This window comes from Apostichopus japonicus, chromosome 11 (assembly GCF_037975245.1).
Source record: "Apostichopus japonicus isolate 1M-3 chromosome 11, ASM3797524v1, whole genome shotgun sequence".
Classification (NCBI taxonomy): domain Eukaryota; kingdom Metazoa; phylum Echinodermata; class Holothuroidea; order Aspidochirotida; family Stichopodidae; genus Apostichopus; species Apostichopus japonicus.
In genome coordinates, this window is record NC_092571.1 from 16,434,054 (window position 1) to 16,450,209 (window position 16,156).

At 37.8% G+C, this 16,156-nt stretch overlaps 1 protein-coding gene across 1 annotated transcript in view; it reads left to right on the forward strand.

The window, feature by feature from the left end:
- The first annotated feature begins 2,802 nt into the window (after positions 1-2,802).
- The window catches only part of LOC139975927 (histone-lysine N-methyltransferase MECOM-like), a 103,594-nt gene continuing 90,240 nt past the window's right edge, over positions 2,803-16,156 (forward strand). Inside the window, exon 1 of the mRNA XM_071984219.1 lies at positions 2,803-3,097. Coding sequence (XP_071840320.1) covers positions 3,061-3,097 — 37 coding nt within the window. The 5' untranslated portion in view covers positions 2,803-3,060. The remainder of the gene's footprint in view (positions 3,098-16,156) is intronic.

A 16,156-nucleotide genomic window follows, 5' to 3' on the forward strand; every position in this document is an offset into this window, starting at 1 on the left:
GTTGTGTTGTAACTACGTTTAGCTTTCTGTATGGGTTGAATAGGGGCGGGGGGGGGGAGGGGTGCTGTACCCCTGGATCCGCGTCTGGTCTCTAAGTTAGCTTGATAGCGTCACAACATGTATTTTATGAAAGCAAAATGTACAATAACATTCCATTTGCTTTAAATATCCAACTTTTCACATTCAAAATATGCACGACTTAAACGAACGCAGACGTTTTTGAGTTTCATGTCAGATTCGCGATGAACGCTGTTACAGACAGCTAGATGTGATACTTCCTGACCTAACGGCCTATCGTTTACCCTTTTCACATATAAGTAGAAGTCAATTCGAAGGTGAGATCGCACGGACTACTGCTGACATGTTGTTGTTTTTTTCGATTTCGAATCAAGAAGCAGAGAGAACCGAATCGGTTCAATGTCAGAATAGAAAATCATCCTTTCGATGAAGATGCATCTTCAGCGTCAACTTTTTCTTAAAAATCAAAAGAATGGAATTTTAATGGCCACATATTTTCAACACATTTTTCTTTAGGCTGTCTTATTCGAGTTCCTCTACTAAGTTCTTCTTCGTTACGCTAATTTGCTAAACTGAGATCTGGTTTCCAGCAACCGTGACCTACATGAAAAGGGAGACAAATGAACAGAAAAAAATACTTTGTAACTTTGGTTTTAAATGCCATAATCGATTACTGATTAAAGTCTCTTTTTCTTTAAGCATGACTCTGCAAGACCCCTTCATAAGACTGAAGACCCCTTTCGAGATTCCGATTATGATCTCTTTCCCTCTGTAGTTTAGTTTGTTCTAAATAACTTAAGTTATGTATCCGTGTTTATGGAGGGGTCGCATGAATACCACATTGTTTCCTTTTGATCTGGGTCGGCGGAATTCTGCAAAAATTGAATTTATGATGAAACCACATTTTTCAATCGTCAAAACAGCAGAAGAATGACTCACTGAAACAATATATCGGTAGCGGCGAACAAGGGCGGCGGAACCGGGGGCACAGGGGGCACGTGCCCCCCCCCCCCCACTTTTCCTCAGGTTAAAAATGTGCCCTTTTTCTGCATACAAATTGAGGTGTCTCAAGTTAGCAAGAGGCCAGGGAACCAGAATGAACACTCGGGAAGGGCCGTTTCCGGCCATCTGGGGGGTTTGTAAAACCCAAAATTTTCTTGTACGCTCAGCGCCAACCGATGGTGGCGCTCCACTCAGATGGTCGTGCATACAACTTTGCAAATCCTGGTTACGCCCCTGACTTTCAATGAATTTTTGTGGGTCAAACTCAAAGCTATTTCGAATGGAAAATTTGTTAAGATAGTAACAAGAAATAAACTCTATTTCGGAAGATTACTACATTAGCAACTAGCATGATTTCACCTCATTTTGTCTCAAAAGAAAACTTGTTCCTTGTTTCCCAATTTGCACATTGGATATTACAGTGCTAGTATGCATATTTTCCTTGAGGGGGGGGGGGGGTTGATGGAGTGATGTGTATACGCAAATATGATAATGCAATAAGAGTTATAAAGGGTACTAAATATAAGGCTGCATCAGTCCAATCGAATTTCTGCAAAGTGCCCATTGATGTCGGTGCCCCCCCCCCCCGTCCCCCCAGATTAAAAGTGCTTCCGCCGCCCTTGGCGGCGAAATTCACTACCATCGTCTCTCGTATGGTGTAAAGCTACCCCAAGGAGGTTGGAAATGTAACTTAATTAGGTGTCTGTTAGCTTTGGCATGATTGTATAATGCACTCATGGGGGTTGAGTGAAGTGGATTGGGAGACGAATCCCTGCGCCCCTGCCCTATTATACATACACCATTTTCGTATAGGAAAATGCGATGGTAATACTTCCATGTTGACAAAAGAATTCCATTAAGTTTCTACCCCCACCCCTAGTCCAGCCTTCCACCCCTCTCAAACGAAAACAAAACCGATGTCGTCGCTAACAGTTATAAATCGGTATCTTGCCTACTTTTGTAATGACCAACCACAATATAAATCAGTGTACAAATCAGGCACTACAAATTCCCGCTCCTTTATTACCAGTGTATGATACCAATATGTCTTTAAAGTGGAGCAACTTTTCTTTCAACCTTCCCAAAACGTTATGCTATAGACTCATTACCTTAAAACAATCATCAATGCGACAATGCTTCCTTCAATTACATGTACTGACTTCCAACAAAGGAAACTTCTTCCTGGCAAGTTTATACTACAACAGCATCTAACAGTTTCCCTTTTTTGCTATACACCTCCCACTACAGACAGTTAAATGATATGAACGGATATTAACTACACATGACTGATATAACGTTAAACAGTAAATGAATTAACAAGGTCTTTACTAATCATCACAGGTGTGCACAGACAAATTATCGCCACGTGTCAATCATTTTGCATATTTCTAGGGTTGTCTGTTTTTTCTTATTTCCGAAAGACCGCCCCCGAATTGTTCAAAACTTTCCATCCAATGAAATGGAATGACTGTAACGTCATTTTAATATGACCTGAGTTTCGTCCATCTTTACCGTAGGTAAATAATAATTGCGTTGTTAAGTAGTTCACACACTTGCGGTAATGCGTAACATAACCAGTGCAAGCGATTGTCCAAATATAAATTACTGTGTGATTGTAGTATTGGGAAAAATCAACGTAAAACTGGAATGTCAAAACAATCTACGAATTTACGCCGAGTACTAAACTGTAAACAATTGTTTATCTCCCATGATAAAAAAACTGAATGCAAAAAGAAAAAAACCCTAATGTTAAGGATTCATGTAGATACTTATGATAAGCTTGACAAGGGCAAACAAGTAGGTTACGTGTTGAAGAAATCGGCTAAGTTAAGCAAAGTGAAATTCAGTAATTTGTTTTAGTTACGGTACCCTAACGAATTGTCCGTACGGTGTTCCCAAGTGAAAGTTAACTGAGGACTCGCTGCAACCTGAGTTTTAACCGGACGTGAGCCATGCAACACTAAAGGACCCCATATAACGGAAATCGAATCAGTGGACAGCGCCGGGTTTACAGGTAACTCTCAGCATAAAGGTAAAGAAATGCGATCAAAAGGAAAGGCAAGAAGATTAGCATCAGGTGAGTAGGCAAATATGTCTGAACTCGATATTATTAATACTGTTTGACCCAAACAGGCCTAAGTTAAGGCTAGGCTAATTTAGGCCTAATGTTATGTTAACATAGGCTAGGCCTAGATGTAAAAGGCTATGCTACATTTTACCTGACTTTATCCTAACATTAAGCCTAATTTAGAACCAGGTAGCATTTTCATGCAAATAGTGCACCTCGGCCCAGGTAAGCCTATACACAGGCCTAGGCCTCTAGCTCTTTTAGGACCTTGGATAAATGCATATAGCTACAGAAGGCTAGTCTGAAAAATTGATGTAGTTAGGCCTAGGCTAATTGGGTTTGCAGAGGAAAGAAATCTGGGCTTTGGCTAGACCAAGGCATACTAAATAGTTTTGTTGAAGCTCTAACTAACATCTAGGCAGTCTATATGCCCATAATTCATACTTAAACAATAATAAGAGCAATGTTAACAAGCCTAACATCTTAATATTTATCTTCTAATAATTTTATAATGAATGATTTTTTTAGTAGCCAGTCAAGGGCCTTTGAACAATACAAACCAATTGATGGACACATAGGCCTACAGAGGTTCTACTTAATCCTAATAAAGGTTTAAAGTACATGTTTACATTGCATGTTTAGATAGAACATTGCCATCAGGTAGGCCCACAGTGCTGAGGGCCATACCAATGCATGCAGATTGACACCACCATGATGATTTTTTCCAGATCTATGGAATTGCCAGTTGTTATAAACTGAATTCATGTGGAACCAGAGACTTGCAGTTTTAACAAAGTGATCAAGGCATGTCCAAATAAGATCATTGTTATTAGACAGACCCAATGTTATAAACATGGTCCAAGACTTCTTAGCTGAAGAGCAGGATTGGTTGGATCTCAATGGCCAGCAACTGTTATGCTTGGATCAAAGGGGAACTTCCCTTTCCCAAAGAGCTTGAAGGAGCAACTCCTACTTGTAGCAATCAACAAGATTTGTGCATTTTCAGACTCACATCGGGGGTGGGGGGGGGGGGTGGGGGAGGGGGCATGGGTCATGAATCCTTTGGATTATCTGCTGACTATTTACTTTCTCCATCGCCAAAACTGTGCTGATTTGAAGCAGATATAACTTCTGGGAACTATGAAAACTGTAAAATTTACGGCAGGAATTTAACAAGGGACCACCAACAGGGGTCCTATGGCCGGTCCCCAGCTTAAAAGTGCTAGATAAATGGCAACAAAGCTTCAAAACCTTTGCTGCTGAACACTTTTAACTAACGTTCCTATTTGGGCCTTTGGACCTTACATGCCAGGGAATTAGTTTACCCAGTATCGCATTGCAAAATGCTATACAATATTATCCATGTTGCTAGACAAGTGTAAGGATGTGTAGCAGTTTGCTACATAGGAACTGTAGTATTTAATGAGAGGAAAAAGTAAAGAGCCTTCAAAGTAGTATGTAAAATTTGAACAATAAATTATTCCCTGCATCCTCCCCCCCCCCCCCAAAAAATATATATACATATATATATATGCACATATATATATATGCACATATATATATATGCACATATATATATATATATATATATATATATATGTGTCTGTATGTGTGTATCCTCCTCCCCCCCACCCTCCCCCCTAAAGAAGCTTCCTTTATAAATCACATTTAAAAAACATTCATTCATTCTTATTAAGATATATGTAAATTGACAAAAGCTGGCAATTGACCTTTTAAAAGCAATTATATAAACAAGTAACACCTCTGTTCCAATACTTATATGCAAATTAAGCTAGGTCACTCGAAGAACTTGTACCGCCACGATAGTGCTGCAAGTTCAGTCTCTTAGTGTTAATTTTGTTTGAATTCAACAGACTAAATGTTTTTAACTCTCTGCGGTACTAATGCAAACTCTTGAACAGTGTACTTTGCACTGGCAAATGGTAATATTTCTACTGGTAGAGACCTCACATTGACAAATGCAACCAGTTACTTTTTAGCTTTGTTTTGACTTTTTGGTTCGAGAGTTTGTTTCATCTCCAAAACCGATCAGTTAGAAAGGAATGCCCTGATATATTCGTCGTCGCTATATATTTATAGACACTTGAAAACTGGCTGATACCAGGCTAACTTCGTAGCAGCCAGACGGACACCCTCTGACAATATTTTTCTGCTCGATCTAGCGTGTAGGCCCGAACATAACTCCACTGGTACTGGAATGCGAAATTTGGACATGCTTGTTGTCATACATAAGTCTGCAATACTAAAACAACCCGTTTCTTTATGAAGAGGATATTTTGTCCTTCAGATCAAGAAATATCACTAAAATGTTGGAACGGCTACCGAATCTTTGCCAGGCCCTAATTTTTTAAGAGAGGATAGATGTACTTCAGACAAGTTGGACATTTCTTGATATTTTTTTACATTTTGCATAAATAGTTGGTTGGAAAATAAGATAAAGATGGAAGTTTGGGAGCGGAAAGCATTACTGAGTGGTTTCACTTTACTCAAATTTGTTGTCCCTTCATGGACAACCTGAAGACTAACTTTTGATTGTCTGACACAAAATTTAGTTAATTTCTCACACCACTTGGTGATAATACTGGATAGTAGTTCTGTATACGTTGTATCGTGGTAATAAATAGTAAAAATCCATGCAAAGTTGGTGGCAGCAACTATTTCTAATTTATTGAAATTGCTTCAAAAGTAAAGTTGATTGGACAAATGAAAGGGACAGTATGACAAAGTGCTTTACTGTACATAGACTGGTTGTCCCTTGGCATACAACCCCAAGGATAGCATATTGGTTGTCTGACACAAAATGTTAGTTGTGTAAGACCACTGGGTGATCTTAGAGAGTGGTTCGTTCAGACATTTGTAGCATATTGGGAATGAATTGTTCTTAACTTGTGAAATAAATAGTACACTGGTGGCAGAAGTGGGATTTGACACAGTGTTTAATTTGATGGATTTTTTATTCTTTGCAAGAAGAAATATAAATGTTTGGTTTTTAAGTTTTAATTTGATTAAGACTGTACTTGACTTCATATAATATCGTTAATTAAGTGTGAAACTTTAAATTTGTTGTTTTTTCTTTCCCCATTAGTAGCCCCTGTCCTGTCCTTTCTACTAGGAAATGAAGAAAACAGGCTATCCCTTCCAATTCTGCTGTAATTTTACAGTCAACCTCATGTTTATTCATTGTGATACAAACTAAAAGTTCAGAATTCATTCTTTATGTAATTATATTATGACCTTGACATATCCCACACTGGGCTGAATATTGTTATTTCTATTCAATTAACTAAAAATTATATAATTATATATCATAAGGTTTGGGGTTTATTGTTCAATAATGATTTTCTTATGGCAGGTGGAAACCTCTCTTCAAACCCAACAAACCTCTTTAGCTTTATCTGACAGAGATCTTTGAGCAGACCAGCTCCACCAAACAGCTTAGAAAAATCTCGTTCCAAGTTTGGGAGGTGGATAACCTAGTTTAAAGTCATATCTGTGAGATTTTTGTAAAATCTGTGATGTCTTTTTGATAATCTGTGATGTCATAGTGCCACTAGGATCTGAGACCTGTTACTATCTTTTTTTTCCCTTTTTTTTTTTCAATGTTCATTAGGTCAATTGTTAAGGGCTTCAATATTTTACATTCAGCATTTGTAAAACCCATATCCATTACAGAGAAATAAACATTGTAAATAAAAAAAAAGGGAAAATGTACAAAAAACAGAGAGAAGAAAATAAACATTGTGAATAAAAAAGAAAAATCTAAACAAACAAAAGAAGAAAAAAATGAAGCACCATGATGTCATATTTAAATACTTGATCAAGTCTTCAGCCTAGTGTGTTTAGGAACGTTGATTTGTGATATCATTGATATGTGAAAATCTGTGATATCTCCCAAATAGATTCAGATTTTTCATCGTTGGGTCAATTGTTAAGGGCTTCAATATTTTTACATTCAGCATTTGTAAAACCCATATCCATTACAGACAAATAAACATTGTAAATAAAAAAAAAAGGGAAAATGTACAAAAAACAGAGAGAAGAAAATAAACATTGTGAATAAAAAAGAAAAATCTAAACAAACAAAAGAAGAAAAAAATGAAGCACAATGATGTCATATTTAGACTTGATCAAGTCTTCAGCATAGTGTGTGAAGGAACATTGATTTGTGATATCATTGATATGTGAAATCTGTGATAACTCCCAAATAGATTCAGATTTTTCTGAGCATAACTGGAAGAAAGAATTGGTAGAACTAAAATTTTACAGAATTAATAATATAGGAAAAAGAAATTGATAAGTGGCTGATTTAGATCTACCCAGAAATGTTCCTCATAGTTGTTCAATCGGCTTTGACTTTATACAACACACAAACTACCACTTTGTCAGTTTGTTTCCCTCCAGTTTAATGGAACAGTCCATTGTCTCTTTGTCATCTTCGTGTGTGAGAGTTATGATAAAAAATCAGCGTTCTGTGTAACATACGGCTGTGGCATTTCAAGAGATGATACCTAGCATCCGGGAGGTTGTGGGGCTGGAGTCTTCATCTGGAATATCCATGATTTTCCCATCTGATATGGTCTCCCAAATTGTCAACCAAAAAAAAATGAGTTAAAACAATAATTTGGATAGTCATCCCATGTAAAGTGTAAGTATAGCATTAGGCATATAGCATCTCCCATTTGCATATGTGGCTTCTTAGGGCCTTTAAAATACAGTGCCTCCCCAGGTCACCTTTCTACCGATTTAACTGGATACAAAACAGAGAACCAAATTGATTTCATTATGAGAAAATTATTGTCAGAGATTGAAGGAGTGTCTCTTAATTTATCACATAAGAAGTAAATCATTTCAAAATCTCTTATTTCCTTGATAGGAAATTTGTAGCTGCATTTTGAAGCCAGTGATGACTTTTCATGAGAATTAGCAAATTAAAAGACCATTTTTTCTCTTTGACAAGCTTCAGTACCTGGAATCACTGAGGATTCCCTTGAAGGATGTTTTTACAGACACTTTTTTCTGGGCAAACTACCTGCACATTCCGTTATTCACACATAGGTTTCTTTTTCACCAGTGCATAGCTAGCACATTTTAGCAACACATTTCTGGTCATCGACCAATCAGAAAGGGGCTTTGAGGTATCTTCAATCACGTCCGCTAAACTGATGTTAAGCTTTGAGCGTTGTCGGTGAAAATTGTATCAAAGTCTCCAGAAATGGAATATACAGGAATAATACCTGCGATTCTTTCTTTCAGATCTTTTGAAACATAACTTGCACATAGATTGAAATATATTACAGTGCTTTACAGAGTCTTTGGAGATCTGTCAACAGCATAGATCACGTGCATTTGGACCCTGTGCTGTATCTACCGCTCTGTTAGGGACTGATATGACAGTGCCCTCGGTTGAAAGGCTAAGGATCTCCATTGCTGTGACACACACTAATGTTGGTTTCGTTTGATCCAACATGGGCGCCCTGACCTCCACACATAAAAATTGCCCATTTTATGGAAAACAAAAGTTTTTCAAAAAAAGTTAGGTATTTATTGTTTTTAAAGAAGTCTCCTTGAAATATTCTGTCGCCCAGACGCTTTTTCACTTTATAGTATATATAAAAAAAAAAATTGATGTCTCATGCTTTGAATTGAAAAATTAAGTTAAATGACTTTTTGTTTCCAACAAAATGACTGAATTTTTTCATATTTTGATTAAAGTTGGCACCTTCATCAGTGTATTTGATGAGTTTGTTGTTACACTTCGCTGAATTCCTTCGCACAAACAATAAAATTTGAATGAGGATACTTAATTTGCAATCTCCTGTCATTTCACAATGGCTGTTCATTAGCGTACTTCCTTATTGACTTGTTTCGGGCCGAGCTTGTAACAGCAAACTGCTAAGTCACGTCTTTGGTAGGCATTTGTGCCTCCCCCTCGGGAAAACCGCCGGAAACCAGAGAGTACAGAGATAGCTCCAGGTGTGAACGACTTTCAATTTCGAGCCGGAAAAAAAGGATCAACCGTGGAGGGGAAAAGATGGGCCCATGGGAGCGATGCGGTGACGCGGGGTCTGCGTACGGTTAATGGACTGGAAATCACACAGGTCGGGGGTGTTTGACCGACTGTTGGTTAACAAACGGATTTGCGGTGTCCCAATGTTATGGGTCAATTACAAACAGTTGGTGAGGGATTAGTGGCATGACAGAAGTTGTAATTTTAGGAAGATGGTGATCGTCATAGTTTAGAAGAGGGAGCATGGAAGCTTGCGGTCTTGTCAAGTCAAACCGTGATTAACTTCTCTGTTAATAGGGGATTAAGCGTCTGACCGAAAGTTACCTCACCTGACGTAGTCTGCTGCTATATCGGTCACATCCTACATCTGCGACGTGAAGCAGAGTCGCGTGCCTTACAAACGCTGGTCTGCAAGGCACTGCAAGTTTTCCAAGGTGCGTTGTGTCTTCACCGTGACCTCTGACCTAATGTTGAGTTCTCCAAGTCTACTGGCCTCACTCATTGCTTCCCTTCATGGAAAGTAGCTTTTCAGAGGCAGTTCCAGGATTTTTAAAAAAAGGAGGGGTGTGGCCCTGTATGTATTATGTATGTATTTTAGATCCTCCTGCAAGCAGGAACTCGTGAAGATCGAAGCCTCATTGGCTTATCAAAGCCGCAAGCTGACCGATGTCAGTCTCTTAGATTCATATTTAACGCTCATGATTATGAATTGTCAATTGTCAACAACTTTTTGGTGGGCATCTATATTTTGTGAGCCAGTTTGTTTGGGCAAAATATTTTTGGGACCATTGAGGCACAAAATTTTATAAGGCCCAATTTCTTAGGGAGGGACCAAACTCCACAATCTTAAATCGGATTGTATCCAAACTTGGAATACAGTTGATGGTTAATAGCTGGTACATGTAGGCTTTTTTAGTTTTAATGGAGTGACAGCCTTAGTACCTGCCCATTTGTGTGAAGTTGATACTATGCATTCAGTTTATCAACTATGCTACTGGGTAATGACATACAACACTCTCATTTTCCACTGAGTAAGGAACCAAAGTGTCTCTTAGGCTCTTCTGTCCATTTTGCAAAACGCCGATATTCACTGACATTTACTATAGCCGTTAGCCTGTGATACAACTCCTTCTCCCCTCCCCCTTTCCCCCTTGGCCCCCTTGCACCCTTCCCCCCTCTTCCCTCCCACATTCATTAGGCTTTATAACAGTCATGCGCATCACAATGTGTTGTCCTGGCGATGAACACCCCCCCCCACTCTTATTAATATACCCAGTTGATGATATCGTGTTTAATATTAATTGCAGTAAGCAACCATCACTTATGTCATTAATTTGATAATTTGCACAGGACGTTGGGATGATTGATCCCTGTTCTTATTGCGTGACAGCTCCAACATTCAAGAGGAAAAACTCAATGAATATCCTCCACTTTATCTTAACAAGCTCATCAATGGATAATTGAAGTTGAAGATGATCTATACATTCGTTGTTATTGGTAAATAGAAAACAAGGGTGTTTGACCTTGTGTATGAAGACCAATTTGGGAATGCATCCAAGTTGATTCGAGTTGTCTGAGTGACCTGTATTCTATAAATGAAAAATTTGTAAAATAATGCTATTTTCCTTTCAAGATGAGCCTAAACCCTGTCTTTTAATTATTATTATTATAATTCATCATTGAGAAAGCTGATGAAACTGTGAAAACAAATTCTAGAGATTCGTTTCCTTCTTTATCAAGCACATCTTTTATGAGTCAAAATATATCGAGAAATCTTTTTTTCTTTTGTCAATGTTCTCACCTATCTCCTAGGTAAGTTGGGTAGGTTGGGGAAGGGGATATAAAACATTGAAAAGTGACTACGACACAACTTATATGAATATTCAAAAGCTAAGACTCAGTTGCAATTAAATGGTTTGTATGCATGCATACATTATGCTAGTTTGTAAACACCTACAGTAGCCTTGGATGGCCACACAATTTAATGTTTTTAGCAAAATTGAAGGCATAGAAAGATGATCACTCCGTGGTTCAAAGCCACCTTCATTCTTCTTGTTTTCTTTTGAGTGTTTAGATGATAATCATAGGGACATGTAGCATTTTGTTCTTTCCTATGCTTTACCATAAGCTGAGCATTTTCAAGTACTTTCAAGCATATTCAAGTACTATAAAACAAGGAGATTGTAGGCCTATACCTTTGTTAAACGGCGCTGCAGCGCAGCTTGTGATATGTTATGAAATTATGACGCAGAAGTGACAAGAGAAAACTCTATTTAGGCCATTTCCCAGTTTGCTGTATGAACCAGATAAAGCTATTTAAAATACAAACAATTATCTACTCATATCCAGTTCCTATTAAAAACAGCAGTTTCATCAGTGAACCAACCTGGAACCTCATCGCACCCCTGTATCCAAATTTAATTAATTGTTTATATTCATAGACAATGAGTTTGTGTGCTGTCCACGGAGTAACAAATTATCATATATTGTGATACCCCTCACAATCATGCAGGGAATCGCTATTCCGAATAGCAACGGATCCAACACAGGTATCGTTCGGTTCTCAGCGAAGTGAAAACTTGACGTTTTGTTAAATTCCCACCAGCTGAAGTTTATATTTGCCCCCTTGGGTCGTTGATTTCCTGGCATTAGATAATAATTAAGAGGACATAATTCATCGTCCGGTAGTGATCTAAGGTACAAAGAGAAAAGATGAGAGATAGATACTTGTCAGCTGATCACTCCTGGAGTGGACGACACTTCCTGGCTCGAGGTGAAACGATTGTTTGATGGACGTTTTAACGGCCTGCATCATGGGATGGTGGATGGAATGACGTGTCATCTAGCTAAATGCTAGGAGTGTTAGCTCAGTGGTTAACGCCAGTGCCTTTCAATGATAAGGTCCCTAGTTCGAGTTACTCCAAGATTAATGTATGTCGTCCAGTTACAGAGTTTTTGACAATTGACGATTCATAATTATTGACATTAAATATGAATCTAAGAGACTGACTTCGGTCAGCTTGCGGCTTTAATAAACCAATGAGGCTTCTTCATGAGTTCCTGCTTGCAGGAGGATCTAAAACACATACATACATACATACATAAATGCGAGAACTTAACGTGCAAGCAACATATTTGATGTACATTACGAAATGTCGGATGGATAGAGTCAAGTGTGGTGGACACAGTTACTGTAGCCTGTGAATGTGCAAATAACTAGGATAGACTTAATTGATCTAAAAAGTATTTGAAAGGAACATCTATGAACTATGATGGAATAACATGTCATAGATACAAATGAGAACTTAATGTGAAAGCAACATATTTGATGTACCCAATGTAATCTGAAAGAGATATATAGATAATGGATATATAACACAGCTTAATGATTGATAGAATGACACATGGTGAACATAAGTACATATGAGAACTTAGTTTCCCGTGGTATTAAGTAAAACCAAAATATGTGTAAAAGTAAGTTGGCCTGACGTTTCGATCCTAGCAGGATCTTCTTCAGAGGCTAAAAAATCAAACGTCAGGCCAACTTACTTTTATACATTCTATTACACAGGCTCTCTAGTGGATAAGCAGTTTGCTAACAGTTTTATTTTATTTTAAAACCAAAATAGATATAGAACATAGCAACATTTCTGATGAACAGATTAATTTCTAACGAACAATGTGATATATCTTAGTTTACCATGGTAATACCTTAAATGCAACATTATGATAAACAGTATGATATATTTATTATGACATGTTCGATGGACACAGTGACACATGTTGAACACTACTACACTGTAAGAAACAGACATCTATGTGTATATGCTGGACAGTATGACAGTTTGGTTAACAGTATCTTTGATATCTGCAATGCACATTCAGTAGATGCAGTGCACAGTATGTGCATACAACATGTAAACTAGTGGTGAATATGATATGCCCGTTTGACATGTATTACAACATCTCTGATAGTGGACAATCACAATATCTGTCGATATCTATCAAGGAGATGAGAAAAACGTAACTTGTGACAGTGTTGAAGTTACAGCAGAACTGTGTGATATTGCCCCAAAATGAGAATTTTTAATCTTCTTATAATGCTGAACGTATGGTCAGTTGTTGATCATCCCTCGGGTGTACATCTCTATCACACATCTCTATCACAGAAAAAGGACAGTGGTAAATGATAGGGTTCGTGTCTTTTTCAGTAAAGTTTCTTCATGTAAGAAACATCCTTTTCACTGCATTTTAAGTGGGATCTTCTTTAGCCTCAAAAGAAGATCCTGCTAGGATCGAAACGTCAGGCCCACTTACTTTTACACATTCTCTTAGTACACAGGCTTTTTAGTGGATAAGCAGTTTGCTAACAGTTTTAGTTTATTTGCATTTTAAGTGATTAGAATGATCAGTTAATTTGTTTGATTGTCAGGAAGATCCTTCTGCCCCTTCCCTCATCCCCCATTTTCCCCCCCCCCTACGGAAGAACAAAAGACGACAAAAATGTTGGGGTATCGTTAAGGTCATCAGTATTGCTCTAAAATATGCTAGAAAGTCAAAAATGGCCATCTGTGTTCCGCATTTCAATAAACATGTTATTGCCGTTTTAAAAGTCAGTTACCTACACAGAGATAATAAATTGTCTATTTTGAACAAGCCTAAATGGCTGGAAATAATACGGAGGATCGACACCTATAGGAGAATACTTTCTAAAATATAGATCTTGCTATATTAAACATAAAATTCTGGGCCAGTACTGATTGATGTCCTTCAATTTCTAGTAACTTGCTGACAATTTGATAATTAAATATTGCCCGGATTTTTATTCGAGCTTTGGCCAGACATAGGTGTATCTGCACAGTCAGTCATATAGATAATAATAATAATACTAATACTAAATGAGACTTATATAGCGTCAAATCAGTAGACAAAAGTAACTGCCCAAGGCACTTTACAAAGAAAGCAATTAATTTACAAAAGAACAAGTGAAAAATTGGTCTGCAAAAGTATGCAAAAGTGTTTTATAACCTATAATTTGTGTTGAAGAAAATAAAAAATTTAGTCTTCGTTGGTAAATTTCCGTGAGATATTAATCATCCCTTAATTCATGACACTATTATCTAAGTAGCAGACCATCAACAGAAAATGATTTCAACTATGACCTTCATTTGTTGTTTGTGTTCGTTTTCTTGAGAAAAATCACGTTGAGCAATTTTCTCTTTTTAATACCATCTAGAATATCATACTCTTTGATCATTACTTCCCAATTAACTCACCTTGCGTGAGATGTCCCATACGGGTCGTTAATTAGCTTAGCAGAAAGTGACAATGTGATGTTAATGACCTTGTAAACACATCCTGTGAATACCTGTAAGTCTCAGGTGAAAGGTCAGCTGGCATATTACGATGCACCGGTATAACATCCTGAATATTAGCATACCAGGAAGCCTCGTTAAACAGTTCGTGTCGATCTCGATTTCTCTGGTGCTGCGTATTAAGACCATGTGATACTAAATATAACAGATTTCAGGAAGATCAGATTCCAAAACGTTAATTAATCTGGAATATCAGAAAATAATTATTTTAACCGCGACGAAGTGCTGACTTAATTGTCTCACACACGTTTGACCCATTAGTAAGAGAGGGTTGTTTGGTTATTTTTATTCGAACGGAACGATTTACCATATTCATACACGAACCGATCGATGCATTTGCAATGCACAGCTACAGTAGGTCTGAGCGTCAGATTGCCGATAGTTATTGATACCCGAATATTTAGCATTTTACAGGAGAAAATGCCTTAAGCAAGTAAACACTGTCACCTCCCTGAGGCCTCCATCCCCCTCCCCTCCCTTCCCATGAGGGGGTGTCGAGACCAGGTCAAGCTTGGGGGAAATTATATCCCCTGACCCAAGCTTTGATATTCCCTTATGAAAAGTGAGGAGAAAACGTTCTTTATCCCATATTTTCCAGGGCCCTGTAACTGGCCCTCAAGGGCTTTAACCCATGTTACCACTTCCCCCTTTTGCAGACGTGTCTCTCCCTGTCTAGATGTGTATAGAATATTTGATCTCTTATGTTTCTTGGACTTTCTTCTTCTGGTGAGTGAGTTTGCAATATATGTGTGGATAGTTAGTCTGGGTTGGGAAGAGAAGGAATTCCGAAGAGAGAAGTTCAAAAAGTTTCTTAGTGCAAAGAGGTGGAGATCCATGTAGGAATTCAAGAGTTACAAGTCTTTGACAAGGCCAAACTTTGCGAAAAGATAATCTAGTCACTTCGAATCAAATCCATCATGGTTTTTTTGTACTCCATCTTCAAGTAGAGTTGTAAAATAAACACTTTTTGCAAGGACTCATTCCAGTCTTATCATGGAAGACTGTCATTTACAATATGTTTCAACAACGGTGAGTCAACAATGGTGTGAGCTCCAAAAAAAGGGGGGGGGGGGGAAATGGAAGAAAAAAATCTTCTTTTTTTTGTGCCAAAGTTCTCTAAAAGCAAAAATGAAAAAAAAAAATTGAGAAGATGATGAGATGAAACCCTGATAGAAGAAAAGATAAAAAAAAAAAAATAGAAAAGAGAAAAAACGAAAGGGGAAGTTTTTAAAGTAGTAAAAAAATTGTGGGTGTCTATAATTCTAAGATGAGCAGGTGGAGAAAAGAGACAGATAGATTCCCTTTGTCTGACTATGACTGACTCTTGATGTTTTTTCTGTCAATAAAGAAGCAGATTAGCGGTACCTTCCTTCTCACATTGTCTTTGAACAAACAACGGAGAGGGCTAGAAGGAGTTGTTCACCGATGGCTTAGTGGGCCTGATAAGTGGGTGCTAAGATGTGTGAGAGGGGTGTATGTATAGGTATATATATATGTGTGGAGTAGGACAGGTGCTCCCTCCTGGAGGGTATATATAGATAAATATATGAAGGATCTGCCTGTAGGGATCTTTTATATCTTAAGAAATGAATTTTTAGGAATCTTAAACAAATGCGCATAAACATGTGAATGGCAAGTTTTGGGTTTGGCTATGAAAATGATAAA